We start from the raw sequence: 22,268 nt of genomic DNA on the forward strand, positions 1-22,268 counted from the left end.
TAAGTTTGAAAAGAGGAAAAAAAATTGCTCGGTGACTCAAATGCTCACAAACCAAAATCTTTCCATTTTTAGCTTATATTAAACCTGATTTCTTTGTTGTTTAAAATAACTTCTGAATCAAAATGCGTATCCAACCTTTATGAATGCAGGTCAGATAGTTCAATACCATCCCCAGATGTTTTAAGCACATCTTTGATGATGTAAAGCTAAAGGTACAAGAGCAACGTCAGTTAAAAGAGAGTAGGATTGCAAAGTCTCAACATAACTTTCCTTAGAGGAAGATTTTTTTTTGTCAGAATGATAAAGTAGAAAAATTTGTTGAATCTGTGGGCTGAATGTCACCAACTAAAGGAGCCTGTGATCAGAGGGCAACTCTTCTTTCAGCGGCTTACACTGTAGCCCCACCTGAAAAATGAAGATTGAACATTCAGCATTTCCACCATGGACGCCCTTTGTCAGCTCTTACAGGCTTTTTTAGCTCCAGTCCTTTTGAGGCAGCGTGTGGGAACCTTGTATCCCCACAGACATATAGCAAGCCTTCCCCATTTGTCTCGCTCCCTGTTTCCAGAGGGATGCAGGATCACTGACCTGCTGCTTTAGTTACACCCCACCCATAGAAACAGAGGAAAATAAGTGACTGTCAGACCCTGAGGGCACAAACAGCCTTAATAGCCCTGACCAGCCTCCGCCAGGCCATCCCGTGCTGTGCTGTGGCTGGATCTCCCCTGTGTAACCCTGCCCAAGCCTTCCGCAGCGCCCAGCCAGCAGCAGTGGCCCTGGAGTCGCTATGGCAGCCCCAGGCCGAGGCTTTCTCAGAAATGCCCAGAAATGCTCAGAAGCTTCTCCACACACCTCCTGCGTTTCACTCATGTCTTAGTTGTTAGTCCCATTATGGAACAAATAACATGAATTAGAGGTTTAAATTGAGCCCTGTGGCAGCTAAGGGCCAGGGCCGGGCTGTTCCCAAAGAGCTGGGAGCCGAGGGCAGCCTCAGGGGAGTCCAGGCTATCGCCTCCCCGGCAGCAGGCACGCACAGAGGGGCAGTGACGGCAAACAGGCCCCAGATGGGACAGCCATTGTGAGATGAAGACAAAGCAGCCAGCCCACCCAAGGCCAAGCCAGGAAACCCAGCCAGCCATCTGGGCTGATGGCCAGGGCAGGCGTGCCAGGGATGTGGCACAGGCCGGAGCACGAGGCCCACCCAGGCCAGAGCTGAAATGGGAGCCCCGTCCAGAGGATACATGGGGATGCCCCAGGCGAGGCTGATCTGGGCCACGCAGGCTGGTTTCCACACACGGGGCCACAACAGTCAGTCACCTCTGTGGTGGCAGAGACCTCATGTCATGTAATTTCCTTCATAAAGTGACGTACATCCATCTTCTGGGCATGTTATGGCTTCCTATACTTGTCCTTGATGAAGAGCGTTAATTACCAGTATCTCTTACAGAGTAGTGAGGTTGTTTAGGATGAGATTTTCAAATGCCCTCATTCCTGACCTATTTCTGCCCCCACTGAAAATGTTTGTAGAGTTCCCATCTGCTCCAGCACTAAATCAACTCGGAAAGCTGGAAACCAATGCGGTCTTACCATGTGGTTTGAAACAAAGCCTCTTGTTCTTATAAGCGGAGTAGGCCGCTATCGATCCAACAACTAATATTACAAAAGCAGTAATTATAGGAGATGTAACTCCAGCTATTAATCCTGAATCTGTGGAAAAAGAGAGAGATTTTTTTCAGAGGCACTGAAATGGTTTGACTTAAGCATATTCTCTACTAAGGTTTGCTTTTGCCGAATTATGAGAATTGTTTGGTGAAGCATTGGAAATTCATTAAATAGAATTAAGCAGAAGACTAGAAATTATGTTACGTTACAGCTGGTGTGAAAATGGCGTCTTAAAGCCTTATTTAGTATATATACTACTTTTATAAGGCTAACATTTTCTTACTATTTTATGATGATGGGAAACAAATTATAGAATAAATTATTTACTGTACCCGTGTTTCCTCCTTGATTGAAATGATGATCCTCTTCTCCTGGAACAGAGGGTGAAGTTTCATTAAGATTTTCATCTTGTTTTGACAACAAAGTCTTTACTCAGCACAGCGTGATTTCATACAGAAGGTGAAAAGGGGAAGCTCAGCAGGACTGTGAGAGAGGAGCATCCCTTCCAGTCCTGACTGACAGCTGTAGTGGCCACAGGAATAACCATGCATCCTCCTGACACTTCATTTTTGGAGAGGAATATTGTCTTCTAAAAAAAGGATAATACTTAGCAGTCTACATCAAGCTGATTTCGCAGATAGTGGGAGGCCTGTATACTCTGGCTATTCTCTACTGCCAGACAATCAGATGATTTATCAACAATTTAAGTTAAGATCATAGGCCCGGTGCATCTACTTCCAGTTCTCGGCAGAAGCCCCTTGCTTTGGGACTGTCCTATCTGAATTCAAAGGGATTAATCCTGCAAGGTTCTGGCGTATGCCAGAACGCTACAAAATGTTTAGGAATATGTTTCAAGTTTGAGCTTCAGGCTCAAAGCCATGGTTTGTGGAGAAGGATAACTAATCTAAATAAAAACAGCAGCGTCTTGTCATATACCTTCAGTGACAAATAGATTACCGCTAAAGAAAACCAGCCATCTCCGAGTTACAAGCATTAGGGAGAAGCTGCAAGGAGAATTGGCAAATACTACCTGTTATGTGCGGTGGTAAAGGCTTCCCATCAAGGAGATCTGAGTCATCAAAGCCTCCTGCAAGATAAAGATTAGGATTTCTGTTGCAAAACTGTCTGAACGATGGTAACCCCTTCAGCTCCCCTGTCCAGTGTTTTTGTAATGTTCTAGGGAGGGGTGAGGGACCTTCGAAATGTCAACTTTGACATGGCAGGTGGGTCAGGTGTCTTGCACCGAATGGTCACCTATTCAAATTCACCTGGAAGCTGGAGTACTAAAACTGTTGGTGTCTACCTGTTCTGCATCCGTATTGGCACTTGTGGAATGTGTAGGCTTGAGCTCTCAGTAGCACAAATCCTTATATAATATGGACATCTCAAATCCCAGTGGTTCCTGGAGCAGGAAGTCAGTGGGTCCTTTCCTGGAAAGACTCCAGAAGGACTACCACTACAATCACACCAGAAGTAAATACGGGATACATGGTGGTAGCTGGGATAGATGTGCCACTTCCCCTTTATTTAAGTGGGCATCTGGGACCACACTCAAAAGCAACACAGGCTTACATCCATCTCCCCAGTCCCACTTGTTGTATGACCCAAGGCCATCTCAGATGCACATCTCAGTATGGATCTGAACATAGGCTTATCCACACCCTGTGGCTAGATGTCAGACTTGAACCTTAGCATGATTCAGTGTACACATACCCAGAATGAAAAGGCAAACAAGATGAGTGTTAGTCTCATGCCATTTAGGAGTCCACATCCCACATTTTGGGCAGACAGAAAAGCTTTATGGTACCAACACTAAATCTCAGAAAAACTTTCCAAACACTGGGTCAGGAACAGTGATTACAAAAGGCAGATGGAGGGAAGGGATGATAAAGACTATTAATAAAGAAATAAAAGAGTAAACTATTCAAAATATCTGCTCTGAACAGCTCATAGTGCTACATTTTTGTAGAAGATACTCTTACCAGAATTACTGTGGCTTCCCGGTCGTGGTGGAAGAGGTGGGTATAAAGGTTTTCTTGGGATGTCACCTATTGATAATTAATATTGTTAGATGGTCAGACAGGCAAAACTGAGAGCTGTAAATAAGGACTATGATAACCTGAGATTTGACACCTTTTTCTAATTTGTCCTCCAGTGAATTAAGAAAAGGACCTTGTCACTAGTTAAGTCTCAAGCACTATATCAACAAATAGCTAGCTACTAAAACTAACTAGATAGTGAAAAGGGAATATTTTCAAAATTAAAATGAGAGAAGAATTTACAAAAATGTTGAAGAAAAATGTTTCATGTATTTCTGGCAAGTGCTAACATTGTTTAATGCTGAGAGCTGGGAAGCACAGTGTGTTACTGTAGGTGTCAGTGGTGCAGTTTTGTAGAGCCGACAGAGAAGCTGGTGTTCTGGGTTGGGCAGAAGGTAACAGATTATCTCTGTGCCATCAGCAGGTATTACTAAAATCTAGAGATTATTTTCATCTAACAAATGTTGAATTCATCTATTGCATGATGAACTTTCTACTCTTGAACAGTGCAAAATGAACTCATACTTCAGCTTTGTTGTTTAGGACTTTGTGCTGGTATTTGGCCTTAATTTTTGCAGAAGTATTAGGAAGAGGTGCATTGGATAGAGCAGGAGATCTGATGACTAATAGCAGTTTCCAAACTGCATGTACAGTGCTGAAGTAGCAAGAGCTGACTCAGGTCAAAACCTGCCAAAGTTAATGCCCAGGGCTGTTGCTCTGTGTCTATGGGGTAGGTCCCCTCTTGCCCTCCTTTCTCCAACCAGTTCAGTCCCATATTTAACTGTCCTCATAGCCAGACAGTGAATTTAGTTCTGAGTAAATCAAAGTTAGGACACAGAAATAAATACCAATTTCCCTCCCTCTCCTTAAATCTTTCATTCACCTTAAATACACATCAGATGCCCTTTTATCATGTTTTCTTCTTGCCTAGCTGCTAAATATAATGCCTCTGTTTGTGAGTAACATTTAGGTTCTGATTCGTCAAATTATTTAGATACATTTGTAACTTTAGGCGAGTTTAGCCTACTGTAGTCAATGGATTTTAGGTAGAGTCTTAAAGCTTTGCTGAATCAGACTTTGCCCAATTAATTCTATTCAATAGAAGAAGATGCTTGTTCTGTTCCAGAGCTGTGTGTAACGAACTAAGACTCAGCATGGCAAAAAATCAGAAAACTACTGATTCCATTATTAATTTCTGTTATGATGCTGCACTTATTCAGTCTTCTCTAAGCATAAGATATGTTCTGTGGCATAGCTAGTGAAAAAACAGTGTCTTCAGAACTATTGATAATGAGGTACCTATCATTAATCTAATTATACCATGTATGAATGTCAACTAAGAACCTGAACTGAAAATGGAACAAAGAAATAAAAACTGAGGGAAACATCATTTGCCATCCTCTGAATGAAAAGGTGGGTGTTAGTGAAGATACTTAAGCTATTCATTAATAATTTAATCAACATACTAAACCCATCCTCTCATAAAAGTACCCATTAAAAACTCGCAGGAATGGAACAATTAATATGGGCAAGAAAAGACAGTATGAACATGGGAATTATAAACAAAATTAGATTCAACTTTATGAAGTGTGGGCTAACATGTCATTCGAACACAGGCATGAAATGCCACAGGGGAACCTGGAATTGCAGAAAGCCCTGGAAATGGGAAAGAATAATATAAAAGTGATGATTCTCTAAGACTGAAACGTGAGTAAACCAGACCACTGTGACTGGAGTCGTAATTCAGAGGTTCTGTGCAATGGGCTGAGAAGTAATTTTTCTTCTGTGTAGCCTTGATTCAAGTGAAATTTTAGGCTTTGATTCAATACTACTTGCATTTCAGATACTTTCAGTGTGCAAGATCCTTTCTAGAGTATTTAATATCTTTGGTATACCTCTAAACACACTTAACAAAATGTGGTGCAAAAATTCCCAAAGTCAAGGATTTCATGTCTACACAGCTCAGCACATTATAGTGAACATTTCCTGAGTCAGTTCTGGATGTTATAGAAATACCTGGCAGTTATAGCAGGTTACAACAGCTTGACTGCTTCAAGCTTAAGCTGTATCATGTCCATCAGTACTCATCTCTGAAACATTCCTTCCTGCATTTCTGATTTGGGATCAATAGAGCTACAACAAGCTCACACCTCTCTCTATCCATTGTTACCTCTGATTCCTAATCTTAGGAACAACAAGCTCACACCTCTCTCTATCCATTGTTACCTCTGATTCCTAATCTTAGGCAGACTCATTGTTGGGAGCTGAGGAGACTTCTACCATCACCTGTTGTCTTCAATCTTCTGCCAGAGGCCACCACCCTGAACCATCACAGCTGAATGAGCAGTATATCCTCTCCCCAGCCATGACTGCAGTAGCCTGGCATGGTAATGTAATCCACAGCTGACTTAGTTCAGACAGGTAGGCCAGCCATAGCTGGCAGCCAGACACAGCCCATCCTGCTGTCCCTGCTCTGCATGATGGCCTCTGGCAAAAGGGCTGCATGTACATGAGTTGTAATGACTCCCATTAGTACAGTTCCTCTTACAGTCTTGAAATCTCTTTTCACAAATTAGGCAGACTTCAGCAAAAGACTATGAAAAAACCCAACCATTATATTGAAGGAAAGAAGGGAGTACTCACCCCCACCAAGAGCATCTCCTAAATGCAGATCATTGTCTAAAAATGAAAAGGAGGAAGATGTAGAGAAGTGAGTTACACACAATTCTTGAGGGAAGTGAGATGTTAGTTTTAACAGAAAATGTACAACCGAATGTTTGACAAGCAGCTTTTTCAGATCAGTCCCACAAGCTCAAATACGGTATTACACTTTCCTTGAAAGCTCTTATAGAATTTAATATTTACCCACACAATAATTGAAAAATGATACAGTATTTTCTACTCAAAATACAAAAGATTTATTCCTGCTTTAAATAAGCTCAGAATAAATCTCATAATGGAATCAAGATCAATAGATCAATACCTCTTTAATATATTTGCAAATACATAAATAAAATTAGCTATGTTAACATATTAAAATGTATCTATTTTTAAAATATACTTCCTTATTAACATTTATGTCTGTGGTTAAAACTGGTACATGCATATTTGGCTCAAGTGTAATTTGTTGAACTGCAAAAACCTGAATACCCATTTCAAGAACAAATACTGGGAAGTAATAAACCTACCTAGGGAGAGAGTATTGTATAAACTAATTTATGTAAGGGTCATGATGACATAAAAATTTTTGCTTCAAGCGATCATACGCACCTATCTGAGGTTGGGTGGTGGTCTGTTTTTCTTTGGCTGAGCTATAAAGGTTTTAAAATATACTTAAATGCCTTTGTGTCCATGTTATGCAGTGAATCAACAGGCTGTTTCCCCCAGCACCGTACACGTATCTTGCTGTACCTGGGATGGAATTTTCCTTCCAATAAACAGTTTGTCAGTGAGCTGCAGATGCATAAACAAGAGGAACTCTATTTCCAATGTGCAGGTGCGGATATGAGTATGTGGGTGATGTTTTAGGGTGTGTATGGAATGACAATGAGCTCTGAAAAGTCACTGAGTAACAGGCAGAAATACATTAGATGGATGTTGTAACTCCAAGGATCCCTTTCTTGCTCCTTATAAATGTGGAGTGGTGGAATGAATCAAAAGGGACAGCAAAATCTACCTAAATTTTGATACCAATGCTTATTGCCACAGAAAATTAGATAGGCACTCAAATATATTTTTTTTCCATTATAATTGTGTCAGTATTTCCGAAACCTGGAAAAATCCATCCAAATGTATCACCATGCAGAAATGTGCCTTCATGTGTTCTTTATTCCCAGAGGGAGTGGAAGCTGCTTTTGCACAGTATCTAGTCTCGTTTGTGTAACAACTCAGAAATGCTTTGATGTCACCAGGAAATCTGGCAGGAAAATAATTGAATTCATACTACACTAACCAGTTTGTTCTTGTCAAGCCAGGTGTTGATCCTCTCTGTGTCCGGCCAGCAGAGAGTTGCGTTTCAAAAATACCTTTATGTGTCAAATATTAACACTGTAAGAAGCAATAAACTGGACTCATTTTATTATTGAGATGAAGAATTCAATTAAAAGGCAGCGTTACACTCTAGAGGGTTCATGCAGAGCTTTGTGGCAGAAATGCTAAGGTTGATACAAATGAAATGCAAATGGAAATGAGTGTGTCTGCAGGGACCAGAAGAAACAGCAGAGCAAAGGGTTAAAGGAACAGACAATAAAGGTCACTGTTCCCAGCAGTAAAACTGAGGAATGTGTTGTTTCTGTCAAAACCAGCAGACCTGAGCTCCGATAAGAAGACAGCACAGATCTTGACTTGTCAGCAGAGGAAAAGCATAAGGGCACTTTAAAGCCAAAGGTTGCAGCATATCACCTATTCCACTACTTTTCCTGTTTGCCCACCCAGAAAATAGACTGTAGACGTAGTCTGTGTACCCCAAACAAGCAAAACCAGATAGAGGGCAGCAACCTGGCCTAGGGTTCAGAGAGACTGAAGTAAGCGAGGTTATGAGGCAAAGGACCTCTCCATAAGAGCTGGTGACTCCTAAAGGGTATAAAAGATCTGTACGTAAACTAGCTTGTCATTTCTGATCTATAAGAACCACAGAGACAGCATGAGGACTTAATAGCTGGCGTACCTTGTCCCATGTTGCACATGATGCTCACCAGATCACACCCGTCTTGGTGCTTATGAGTACGCAGTTTGAGCATATGGCTGAATTAAATCAATGGCAGGATGAATGCGAGTGGGTAAAATCACCTTATTAAGAGATTTTGTAAATAAATGCCGTCTTCTCCTTCCATTAAATTTTGTGTTGAATTTTTTTATGTGAGATGGGAGGTGCCTATAGCAGAGCTTCAACTCAGGCAGAGGTTTCTGTGTGGGAAGTGATGCCCAGAGGGCATGGCCTGTACAGTAATTGGCCCCAGCTCAATCAAAATCATCATGTCAGCCAGCCTCATTTCTCAATGATACTGGCTGAATGAGACATAGAGGAAACCCTGAGGTTAAGATGAAGCATCAGGCAGATGTTAGGAGACACTTTTGTATCATCTTTCTGTACGTTTCCAAATCTAGTAATTTATTTTTAACACTTTTTTTTTTTAATTAGTTTTAATTTTTTTTAAACTCCCTGCAACCGTCTTCAGTCCTGAAAGAGATTCCAGAATGCTCTGGAAAACATGGAGTTCTTAATTCCCAAGAATGAGTGAAGTTGATTCAGGTAAGACAGATAATCATCTGACTGTCATATCTCTAACAGATTTAGGAGTCCCTAAAAATCAAATTCCTTTCACCTGACTGAGGCAGCTTCACTGTAGATATTGGCATCCCTAGGTCATCTTTAAACATGGCTGAGGACAGAGTCTTTTAGGGCATGATTCAAGTAGCCTGCTAGAAATGTCTATATTAGGATGAGAACAAATTCACATTTAGGGTGATATGAACCATCCCTAGACATGCTGATTTCTCTCCACTGACTTTAAAGGAAGCCAGGACAGCTAGCTAAGTGGAGGGCAGTGGCTTAGCAGGACTTTACAACAGACACTTCTAATTAGGCCAAACACAGGCTTTCTTTGCAAAATTCAGTGGGAGGGAAGAATGCAACCATTACAGGATTTAGCAGCTACCACACTTGCAAAATGCTGCCCTGTTTGTTCAAAGAGGGAGCCAGAGAATTGTGTGGAAAATGTAACTGCTTTCATGTACCTGTTGACTTATTGCAACGTTTATCCAGAAAAAGAATGAAAGTTGTTGTGTGGGCTAATGTTATCCAGCATTTCCTGATTCAAACATTTTGTCTGATAGCCAGAAATTTCTTTCAGTGTAGTTTAGTTGAAAAATCTCTGTGTTATCATAAAATGTTCCATCATAAATGCATGTGTAGTTTTGTTGTTTGGGGCTTGGGTTTTTTCAGCAATAACAAGTGTTCATTGGAAATCATTCTTTGTCATCCTCAGGACTACAGCTAAAACCTTTTGGTCCTCTCCGCTGTTCAGAGCCTTTTTTCCTTTCTGACACAGGTCTTTGTAGCAATCAATACTACATAATAGTAAGTAAATACACAGAGAGAGGAAAGAATACCCAAATTCCTTCTGATTCTTTTCCAAGTCCATTATCAAGCATCATGAATATTTATGCTAAAAGAAAAGATAATGGAAAAAAAAGTAGAAGAACTGTTACCCATTTTTAGCAAGAGTTACCCATGGTTATACTCCCCAGGGAGTTCAGTATAGGCTGGAAAATTGTGAAGAAGGAAATAAAATGCCATCAGTGGCCAGTCATGCTCTAAAGCCTTACTGGAAGCAGTAAAGACATGTAATTGGTAATTGTCCAAAACCCACTTACTTTACATACAGAAGACAGCTAGTGTTCACCCAAGTGACCTCAGCTACAGTACATTAGCAAATGTGATCAAGAATCTCATGGGAGACAGTTTCTACGTATCTAAAATCAGCTATGACCTGTTGTCTTCATTACTCACTCAGCACAGGCCTTGTCGGTCTTCTGATCACTATAGGGTTCCTGGTAATTATGTCATCTGTGGGACACAATGACATACCAATAAACAATAACAGCTTAAACTTGTTCAACTTATCAAAAGAAGGTATCTGCAAATCTAGAGAGCTGCGTTCAATAAATCTTTACGTATCACGACTGAAGCTAAACATGAAGGGATATGTTTTCAAAACCATTTTTTTTTGTTTTAAGGAAAATTCTAATTTTATGACAGAAACATTGAAATCTAACATTTCCCAGTTCTGTATATCTTTAACTTAAGTACTAGCCACTTCATGTTCCAGTCCTCAAGAAAAAGGACTTAAGATTTATTATTGGGTCTAGATGCCATGGTAAAATAAGGATAGGAGATTTACTTACCTGGGTGATCGAGAGCATCAGCTAAATCAAAATCACGTTGACCTAGAAGGAAGGTGACAGAAGGAAAGGGACTAAGTCAGTGGGCAGGTTTCCATGACCTCCATGTCTGAGGGCTCTGGACAGAGCCGGAACACCAGTAAGAGGCAAAAGAAAAATCCATCCGAACAGGAGCAGGTGCAGAGCAAGCTGTCAGCTGTTGTCCCTGCGCTGTCCGGTCCTGCATGACCACGTGAGATGGGCTCATTTAATTCCAAGAAGCTATTTGTTCAGGTAGCGCAAAGAGAAGCTTCTCTCTCATGCTAGCCGTATTCAGCCACTGTGCAAACATGGCTTTGAAGAACACAGGTTGCTACAGGACACGAGGGCTATTGCTAGGAGGTGGCTGAAAGTAGCATTCAGCACAGTACTTGCAAATCAGAATCATTAGGAGAGAAATTTTAATATCTTGATTACTGTTTTACCAGCTCAGCTTCAGAGAGCAGCTTTCCTGGCAAGCCTGCCTTGTGATCACTTGTAACATGAATCAACTTTTTTTTTTTAATTCTTCCTGTAACATGTGCCAGCAGTAAAAGATACAAAGATGTGTTGACTTAATTTAGTTTCTGCTGTTTCCCTTAAAAAACATGAAAGGGAAGAAAAGAACCCTTCCTCTTCTGTGTTAGGTGACAGTGATGTCGTTAAATGTCACAGCAGGGCAATTAGCATCCTGACCTTTGAAGTTAGCAGGTAAGTAAAACTGGAAAATGTTTAAAATGTATTAAACTGAAGCATACGACTTTGAAGTGAACAAACACAGTTATTCATGTGAGTTTTACTTTCCACTCTCTACAATCTGCCACTTTCCTTTTAATACACAGCCTTCATGAATCACCTCTTTGCAGAGTGTGTATCCATTACTTTTCATTCAGACTGAAACTTCACCGTCCTTGTGTTTGCACACCAAATACGAGATCAACCTGCACAAACCCGCAAAAAGTCAGGACGTGCCATGGCTTCCCTGAGCTGAAACATTTTACTCTGTGCTCTGTTGAGTAAGCCTCTTGATCTGCATCTGTTTATTATGCTGTCTAAAAGGCTTAATGACTAACTCTTCGGTGAAGTGGTTTTCTTGGTAAGTCTTGAACACTTCACAGCAAGAAAGGCATCATTGTTCAAGTGGGGAAACTGAGGAACAGAGAGAGGCCGTCAGAGGTTCTCCAGCACGGCAGCACTCTGGGTTCAGCTCAGCTCTCTCTTCTCGACAGGTGCTGTGCGTCTGCATGGCATTCTTCACATTAACCACTGTTCCTGAATAACAGCTCTCCCCTGTGTCAAAGAGCTCCTGGAAAGATTATTAATCAGTGGTAAAACACTGTGATCTTCAGATAAAAATCAGCACAGGAGCTGAAACATTTTGATTCCCATGAGGATTTTCACGTAAATCTGTAAATTTAATTATAGCTGGTGTCTGATGGAAAAGATAAAACGAGGCTGGAATGCAAAATAGTGAAAGGCTTCTAAAGCAAAACTGTCCCCATAAAATCTTATGACAAACCTGTGTTTGGAAAGGAAAAGCAGATAACAGCCTAAGGCTTTCCTGTTAATGTTATTAGAGTAGTATTTTAGCTCTTATCATTTGAACTGATCTTGGAGTGTCACCTTCTCTGACCACCTCTCCTTCCCCTGCCCTGGCCGCTCAGCCAGCATAGCTAAGTCCAGTAACCTTTGGACTGGGTCCTTAGATGGATAATATTCCAAGACCCTGACAGGTTATTTTTTTTTAATATGAATCCATTAAAATACATAAATACATAAAATTAACAAGTGACTTTCTCAGAAGATATTCCCTGCCAGAGTCCTGAGGACATCACCAGCCCTTACTGGCCCTGAGGCCCTGCCTGTGGGCTGTCACAGACATGCTGCTGCCCAGTGTGGGACCAGTTGATCTGGATGCAGAGCCCTACCCGCAGGCTGACATCCTGGCATGGTCTCAACTTATATGGTCAAATTATATTTTTCTGAAGCGTTTCTTCAGTGCCAACAATACGAGCAACTTAAGTCTGACTGTCCTTTGCTTTTGTCCTCTGGATAAATCTTCATTCTTGCTTGGCATCTTGAGTGCCGAAGGAGGCTGTCTGACCTGATCCCTGCTGCTGCAGGATACTGCCGGCAGGATTCAAACCATTTCTCATCAGAGTGAGTCATCAGGAATAATTTTGTAACACCAAAGAGCTGTTGTCTCCTTTGTTACAGGTCCTGACACGCAGGAACTAACTGTATGGAAAGCAGCTACCAAGGTCCTAATGCTGTAAAGAGAAGGTGACAAAATCATCTTCTGAGGGAAGACTCTGGAAAACTTCCAGGTATAATATTTCTTTGAAGTTAGGGAAAAGACAAAACCAGAAGGAGGAATCTAATCAAAAGAGATTATGGAATTCAAACAAGATGATGCAGATGCTTCCAATTGCATGAGAACCAAAGCAAAACAGCATACTGAAACAGTTACTAACATCTACCCTTCTCCTGGACAATACCTGGGTTTCCCTCTCCTGTTGCATGTCTGCTCTCTTACTGAAAAAGTGGGAAAAGACAAGAGGTGTTCTTTTGAGACAGCAAAGGAGAAATAGAAGACAACTATAGAAATTTTAAGAAGATAAAAAAAGAAGCCTGAAAATCCCCTGCAGAAATTATTCGGATTTATTTTTTCTTTAATTATTTCTCATTATAAACCAAGTGATAAAATAAACAGACACCAACACAGAGTGACTGACTGGGAGTAAGACAGGAATCTACGCTGAAATCTCTTTGGCTGTGTAAATATAAAGCTTGGCAGATAGGCAGATTGTATGTGGAAATCTGTGCAGCATGGTGAACGACACTCCAATAAACCAAAAGGTTGCTTGGACTTCCATCCCGACTTCCTCCAATAACAACATCAAATGACCTCAAGGAGTAAGATTTTGTGGAGCAGAATTTTAAATGCTCATTACCATTTCTGAGGCTGCACCTAGACATTTTAAGAATCTAATTTGGGAGGATAACAGATGGTTAAATAGCTGAACAGCCCAGATTTCATCTGCAATATGGTGGGTCTAAAAACAAAAACACATTAGAGACTCAGAGAATATTTAGCTCAATAGGAACTGCAGTCACTTCAGGGAACTCTGAAGATAAATTACAACAGAAATAAATTAGTCAAGCTTCTTCACAGAACAAACAGACTGAAAAAAATTAATTTTGCACATATAAAAATGGCCTTTTTTTTTTATCAGCTTCCATAATAGAAAGAGCTGGAAATATTCTGATGAAAATAAGAATGAAAGAAATTTTAGTGGGGAGAAAACAGCTTTGTTCCTTTGGGGTTTTTTATTTGGTTGGGGGTTTTTGTGTGTGGCTTTTGTTGGGTTTGATTTGTTTTGTTTTGTTTTTTAACCTGGATAGAGTTATGAAGAGGTTTAGCTATGCAGGAGGCATTATCTCAGAGTTATCTCTGTTATGCTGCTTTGGGCTAGTATGCTATTTCTTGGCATCACTTCTAGCCTGTCTCCTGGGATTATCCCTGGTTTTACATAGAAATAAAATTATTGTAATAGTGCTTTTTTTTGGGTGGTCTGCAATGATTCATAACAGAGAATTTGAGAAAATGCTTATAAACTCCTGCCTGACACCACAATACAGTCCTTATCTGCAAAAGAGAAAATGCTAAGCTAAGAAAGCAAGCTTTCCAGATGGATAATACAGTTTGTATCGTGAAAGGACCTGCTTTAATTATGTTTATACTAGTTGCTCAAACACAATGAACTATACTAACAGCAGGACTACTAACAGCCAGCCTTATTTGAGATGTAATTCCCTCATCTCCACCCAACACATGTAGCTGTGCCAGTAAAAATCTGAAGTGTAGACCTGACCTACATAGCTAACAGTAGGCTTCTCTGTAGCAGCCAGACAGGGGAGAATAGACCCCATAAAGCCCAGCATCAAAACATAGTAGCTTAAATATCAAAGTTACTACATTTATTTTTACAGGCATGAATCTTCCAGGTAGGACATTTGCTTTCACTAATGTCCATATGTTCTATGAGCCTTTTTATTATCATGTGTGGAAGGCTGGTGATACAAAATCCACGTCAGTCCACTTGCTCTACTACGGAGACTGTTATGATTGCTGTTTGCCACAGAGATACTGAGCCAGCTTTTAGTAAGTTCCCTTGAACATAAGACACATCCTGCTGAAGCATCATGGAGCTGACATCATCTTACCCCACCACAGCTGTCCCCTGCAAAGTCGTGTTCTCAGGCACACGTGCATTTAATGTTCACAAACTTTTGCCCATATTAATTTTCTGAAAATATGACCGAAATATTCAGTCACTAAAATAGAGAAAGGAGCATCTTTTGCCTATGGTTGAATTTGTGACCTAAATGTTAAATGGATCCATCACCCTTTAGCTGTATAGCTGATTGATCACAAGGGTCCAAGGTCCCATAGTTTTTGAGGAGGATTTATGAGGAACAAGGATGGATTCTGCAGGTGGATGTTACCCGTTCATCATTATGACTGTAGTCAGAAGTTTTCTGACAAAAGGCTACCGTGGCATCACTCTGCAATTTTTGATCTCCCTAAGTAGGCTCAGTCCTGCATTGGATCCATATGAACATAGCTTGTGGCCATTAAAATGACGCACATTTAAATAAGACAGCATGAACATTGCCAAATGAGAATCAGGTTATACGACAAATGAAATTAACTTCTCAGGCATTTAATATGCACTGTGTAATGTTAAAAAAGAAGCTAAGATGCATGAGAAAATGTGTTCATATGTGTATATACATGTGTGTGGATGTACATCTTGAATACTGTGTTCAGTTTTGGGCCTCTCACTACAAGACAGACATTGAGGTGCTGAAGCGAGTCCAAAGAAGGGCAATGAAGCTAGTGAAGAGTCTAGAGCACAAGTCGTATGAGGAGCGGCTGAGGGAACTGGGGTTGTTTAGTGTGGAGAAAAAGAGGCTGAGGGGAGACCTTATCACTGTCTACAACTACCTGAAAGGAGGTTGTAGCAAGGTGGGTGTTAGTCTCTTCTCCCAGGTAACAAGTGAGAGGACGAGAGGAAATGGCCTCAAGTTGCGCCAGGGGAGGTTTAGATTGGATATCAGGAAAAATTTCTTCACCGAAAGGGTTATCAAACATTGGAACAGGCTGCCCAGGAGAGTGGTGGAGTCACCATCCCTGGAGGTATTTAAAAGACGAGTAGATGTGGTGCTTAGGGACATGGTTTAGTGGTAGACTTGGTAGTGCTAGGTTAATGGTTGGACTCGATGATCACTGAAAGGAAAATCGGCCTGGTTTAGGCCAAACCAGGACAAGGTCCTTTCCAACCAAAACGATTCTGTGTTTCTATGACTCTGTGATCTTAAATGCATACATGCACATGTGTGTTAGATAAATCCTTTTGTCATTAATATGATTAAATTAATGGGCTTTGAGTTCATTGCTAGCAGTCATATGACTGGGATGAGATTACCTGTGTTACAAATAAATCAGAAGCAACTAACTTAGAAATATGAGCTAGATAGAAAGGGAAAATAAGTTGATTTTACACTATTTAAAAACAAGACCAAAAATTATTTCTTCAGTGTAAATAAGTAAGAATTGTTTTGTGAATACAATGAGCTTAAAACATTATGAAGCTGGCAGTGACTGAGGAAGAAGTGGGTGACTCACAAATGGGAACAAAATTTTTCTAAGAAGGAACAATATGTTATCAAAATTGCTCATGGGACTCATTTTATGTTCTTTTTAGCTGAATTGGTAAATTATTCTTTGCGCAGATAATTTCTGATTATTATACAATCATGAGACATATTTCCCCTGTAATGAGAAAATGGAATGTATTCTCCCAGGCATGTGATTCAGAACATACCCATTTACTGATCCAACTTTATTCAGGAAGAAACAATTATGTTTGTTAAAAGGAAATTACTCATGTAAGAAAAGTTGTGGGTGAACATAAAGGTTTACACCCCAGAACAGACACTTTGGACAAAATCTCAATGAGTGGATACTATTTCTTTGATGTAATACCCTCATGATCCATGTTTCCTGGTGAGGTTACTGTAGCTGTTTTTTTCCATCATGGCCCTTTCGTTCTGTAAACAATTGCCATTACAGCTCCTGATGCTAGGGTGGAAAATGAGTATGCTTTAAAATCTGTAATTAAGATCTAAGTTCCAGTCTATAGACCACAGCATATGGACCTGATTATTGGCTTCATGTTTTTTTCTAGGCCACTTCTGTTTATAGTTTGAATTCAAGGGAAGTGAAAAGGTCTCTCTCGCTTATTCATACAAGAACACATTTAAATAATTACCAGCAAGTAAGATGGACTAATAAAGCAAGAGTGGCAGTCTGCTTTAGGTCTGTGCAGCATGGTCTCATCAAACATGAAAGAAAATCTTCTAGTTCAATGGTGTTTGCTTTGCTGTGGCCAAACAACAGCTGTTCAAAGGTAGCTGCTCTTCTTTATGATGTGATATGCCCTGCATACCTAAAATAAAACATATATGATTTTCTATATTTTGCTTCAGAGTGAGTGCAGAGGAAGCTGGTGTGTGCTGTAAAATTATAAGCAGAGCAAAAGAGTTGGGATCTCGGATGAAGCAGCATGATATGCCCACGCATCTTACTGAAACTTTGATTTTCAGCTTTGTGTCACGAGGAAGTGGAGCTTAGGCCACGGTGTGGGCTGTTCAGCCAAAGCTGCTCTCTGTTGCTGTGTGGTTCGTGAAGCTGTCAGCCCTTTTCAGCCGTTTGGTCTGAGGCTGTCAGGCTTAGTGGTGGTCACGTTACATGAGAACTGTAGAAGTAGCTAGGCTCAAACAAGAGACCTGTATGAGTGTTCCTACTGAAACCCTATAGCATGGCACAAGCAACAGCTGTGTTGGGCTCTCTGGGTGACCACTCACTGCCTAAGTACCAGCTGGCTAATCCACACTTTCCCCAGCTGGTAGTTTGGAGACAACAGAGGGAGCTGAAGGTAATGGAGGAGGTCAGGGAGATGCCAGGCTTTTTTACTTATGTTGCTCACAGAGTGAGCACCTTCATCCCAAGTATGCTGGTAAGATACATGCAAAATAACCTTTACCTCTTCAGTATGGGTAGCACAGATCTCAGTAGTGCTGTTCTGTAACTAACATCAAGTTGAATTTGTTTCAGAAATTCTGTTGTGTAACTAACCCTGTGCCCCCTGAAGTCATGCTAGCCCTTTGGCATAATTATTTATATTGCTTCCAAGGGGGTTCGTAATACTGCCAAGTCGAAGTGGATGATCAGGGCATTTCGTACACATTCTTTGCTTGCGTGTTTACAATACAAGACAGTAAAGAAGCAAAGCCTGCATCTTCTCTGTCTTATGCCACTAAGAGCGTGTTTTCTATAAAAGAATAATGCTGGAAAGAGTTGCAGGACATCAGCAAGCAGGTCTGCTCAGCAACAAAGTCTCTGCGGAGTCTCAGAAGCCACCACCTCATTACATTTGGCCTAAATGAGAAAAGCAATTAGGCTCCCTTTGCAGAGCTGAAGAAGCCTCTGCACATGCTGCCGGAGTGCACAGAGAAGCCTCTCTGAATGACCGTGGGCAAAGGGTAATAGAGCATCAGTTGGTATCGGAACTTCAAAAGCAGGAGGGTCAGGAGAGGATCTGGAGGCTTAGCCTTCGGAGGGAACAGAAACCAAGAGTCTTGGCATGCACAACGCTCTGCAAATCTTTCTGAACAAAGACCCAGCCATCTTTTTGTTATAGGAAACAAAATGGTCTGTACTGGCTTTGTCAATGGAAATATCTGGCTTGTATCTCAATTTCTGCTCCTTGCAGATGGTAACCTTCAAGGCAGAGTTGCAGTTTTGATGTGATATATATTGTGATCCGGGAAGCTTCATTGCTCTTAACTCAGGACTGTTCCCTCTGTGGACTACATGCCCCTGGTTCTTCCACCACTGATGTTATAAGACCTGGGGTGTAAGGAAGAACTTTGCTTTAATTTGTCTGCTAATCTTTGTGCCTACTCTGGCCTTTGTTTTCATTTAATCTGGAGCATTGTTGCCCTTTGAAAATATATTGCTGTGATTTTCCTTTTTAAATAAATTCCTCAGGAATTAAAAAATGCATTGATGACAGGCAAAGCTTATACTGTGGAAGTGGGACTGTTATATTTTCATAACCCATTCAAGCCCTTTCTTTCAAATGGGATGGCTTATTTGCCTTCATGAGATATTGTACTACATATCAGATTTTATATAGTATTTTCCCATAACATTCATAGATGGCAGCCCCACTGTGGAAATGAAGGAAGACTGATCAAAGCAATCTGAATCTCTCTCCTCCTAACCACGAGGCAAAATGCCACAGAAAGGCATATTTTTATTTATTTTTAATCTTGAAAGAATTATGACATTTATTTGTTTGTTTATTAGCCTCAATGGGATGGAAAGGGATTGTCAATCGCTGATGCAAATGAGGGAAGAATACATACTGAAAACAGGCAGTTTGGGCACTGCTACCAGGCTTGAAATGTGGCAGCACTGTTTGAAAAGTGAACCCAAGAAGCTGAGTAACCATACCGGTTGTTTGCTCTTCCCAGGCTGCTCTGATGTTGCAACAGCTCTGCTGTTGTTAGCTTTTCAGCCAGGTATGTCCGTTTATCAAGCTGCCATCACACCCTTGGGTCATAGCGCTGACATGCCTACAGATGATAGCAGCTCTGGTATTGGGAGTGAAATAGTTTTGGCGCCCAGCAACAAGAGAATTCATTGTCTGATATATCCCTGCTGATACCGCAAGTGCTTCAGCACGTACACAGGGACCTCACACGGAGCGACAGCAAGGACTGGAGCTTGATGGAGCAGTATAAGAAAAACAGGACTGTGTTTTTAATCTCTCCCATTCTGTCTTTTAACTACAAAAAACTACATTATTCATAAAACTAAGTCACATAGTGTCTCAAATCCAAACAGGTCTGTAATGTTCTCCCCGTAAAGTGCCTAGCTAATTAACTGAGAATACAATTAGTTTTGAGTCAACATCTTTGTAAGCCTTAGCTGGACACTGGTACATGGTTTACTGGCTAGCAATAAATGCTGTTCCTTTTACCTGCATATCATGCAATACTTGATGCAGTTAAGTTAATGTGTCTTAAACATCATCAACCTTTGCGCTTTGTTACTGCCTAAGCATGTGATGTATCAGTTGGTCTTAAGACCATGGATACGTAGAATATATCTATATTGGGAACCTGAGGAGCATTTCTGAGCAGTCAGGTCTGAGTGAGAGTTTCAGCTGCTTTCCAGCTCCATATAGGAGCAAGCCCTCAGGTTGCACTTCTTTCCCTCTGCAGGTATGCACACACACGTACGGCCCAAATGGAACCTGCAGTATGTTTCAAAACTGAGGTCTATGGCCCAAATTGGACCTACAATGTGTTTCAAACAGGTGCATGATCTCAGTTACTGGGGACTAGGACCTAAGCTGTGTCTTACCACATCCTAAGTGGGCAGTGTAGACACAGCCAAAGCTGAATTGTCACAGGTCAGCTGAGCCACAGTAACTGATGTGGGACGTTAGCATGAACTTCAGTGGAAGAAGCTTCTATGAAGTTTTTTTCATTTGGGTTGGGCTAAAAGCCACTCAGACAATTAGTTGTTGCAGCAGACTTCACGCAACCTGCCTAAGCTTGGAAATAACAAAAGCCAAAGGGCGTAGCTAAAAGTATGGAAAACTGCAGTAAGCATGTAAGTTTCTGAACTGTATCACGTCTCACTTTCCTTGTGCAATGTGGTCCTTGGTTATGCCGTGCTTCTATTGAGATGTGTCCATCAAGGTAGTCTAGCCAACTAACTGAATAAAGGAAATGCTAGATGGTAAGGGGAGTGATGTGATCTGGCCTGGCCGTGGTGGCATGGTAGTTTCTAGGAGCTATCATCACAGATAGTTACAGCTTAGATAAGAATTAAGGCTGCATATAAAACGGTAAATCATGCCATAGACATTCCTATCATAAGGAGCTGGACCAGCTTTTCACCACCATGGCTAAGCCTTTCTCACATCATGTCTTGATTAGAACTGAGAAGTGGTTCCTGTAAATATCCCCTGAAAGATGGCAAATACTTTGATGATAAAATTCAGTAGCTGTTACCACAGACTTAAAATACTTATTTTGCTTTTCAAAGTGGATTAAATAGTTTCCATAGTTCTAAGATTGTGCCCAAAGCCCACAGCAGCTTTCAGCAATGACTTCTCCCCCAGAGCAGGGTCTGAACTGGCTCTAAATTACCACATGTGTAAAGCAAGAATGCTTACGCTGACTATCCTTGTAATTAAAGTGATAGAGTATATGGAGATTGGCTTGCCCGTGCTCAAATTGTTTGAACAGAAATATTCAACATACAAGAGTCCTCCAGAACAAGAAAGTCTGCGTGCCAGTGATGAGAGCCCCTGTGAATCATTGCTGTTCACAACATACTACAGGCCAGGCCAGCACAGTCCTGCTGCTCTGCTGTTTCTATGTCACATTACTTGCTGAAGACCTCCAAATAATTCCTCATTTGTTAAAAGTGAACTGTAGCACTAATCTAAGGCAAGGTTTTTTCACTGCTCATTACTGCAAGACCTCCTAGGGACTCCATTTAAATCGGGGGTGGTGGGAGGATGAGCAGCAGCAGCTATTTTGGAACTACTGGTTAATGATTGTTTTCTTCCTGCAGCCAAACAATGAGCTAGAAGTTTTTGAAGTAATGCTAACATACAAAAAAGAAAAGGTTACAAGTACACTACATGGCAGATGCACACAAGGATGATCCTATTTGGTTTGGTATCAAAAAAAGTTTTACAGAATGTTTTACTAAAAGAAAATTATGTTAGAACAGAGACTCAGTGCAAAAGGACGTTATCCCAACTGCTATTCATTTGTCAAAACATCTATACAAAATGTATTCAATTCTTCATTAATCCTGCATGTAAAAAAAAAAAAGTATGCTTGTGTGTGGATTTTATATATTCAGGAATATGTTGGCTAAGGTTAATAAATTCTTAATTTACAGTTATTGAAGCATGAGCACCAATATTAAACCATGAGCACCTTTAAAATGAATCACAATTGGATTTTACAATGTAACTAATATGTTTCAAAATATCATTAACCAAGAAAAGCTCTAAAAAAAGAAGTTAGTATTTGACTAAGGATCTCTTTGGACAAGTTTCCAAAGTTCCCCTGGAAGATGTCATTTTACAGCTTCTGTTTAAAAAGTTTATTCTCAAGTCCAAGCTTGTGAATAATTTTAGGGTAGCAACACTAAAGAGAAAATAAGAAATTATAACAAGCAACTCCAACTAGCATGACTATTATGAGCAATCATCCAAAAGGTACACATCGCTTCAGAAACTGCAGAAGTACTTATCTAAACACTCTTGAATGCTTCTTATGAAACAGTAGCAAAAAAAAACCACCAGCAAGTGTTTCTAAATAAACAAGTGTATTTTTTTAGGGATTGAGGTTTAGGGTTTTTTTTGTTTGCATTTTTAATAATCATGCCCTAGAAATAAGCCAACGCAAAGGTCACTTACCTCTTACATGGACTAGAAGAAAGCCAAGGCACAAAAGAAGAATACTTCTGAATTTCCCCAT

At 40.6% G+C, this 22,268-nt stretch overlaps 1 protein-coding gene across 1 annotated transcript; it reads right to left on the reverse strand.

Annotated features, from left to right (window-relative positions):
• Nucleotides 1-388: 388 nt before the first annotated feature.
• XG (Xg glycoprotein (Xg blood group)) lies at nucleotides 389-22,268 on the reverse strand. Its single transcript, XM_068395287.1, has 9 exons — nucleotides 22,208-22,268; nucleotides 10,608-10,649; nucleotides 10,213-10,269; nucleotides 6,345-6,380; nucleotides 3,645-3,710; nucleotides 2,693-2,749; nucleotides 1,995-2,033; nucleotides 1,588-1,707; nucleotides 389-405 (listed from the first exon to the last, which is right to left on the reverse strand). The coding sequence occupies exons 1-9, from the start codon at nucleotides 22,266-22,268 to the stop codon at nucleotides 389-391; spliced, it is 495 nt and encodes a 164-aa protein (XP_068251388.1).

The sequence above is a fragment of the Nyctibius grandis genome, chromosome 2, assembly GCF_013368605.1.
Source record: "Nyctibius grandis isolate bNycGra1 chromosome 2, bNycGra1.pri, whole genome shotgun sequence".
Taxonomy (NCBI): Eukaryota; Metazoa; Chordata; class Aves; order Nyctibiiformes; family Nyctibiidae; genus Nyctibius; species Nyctibius grandis.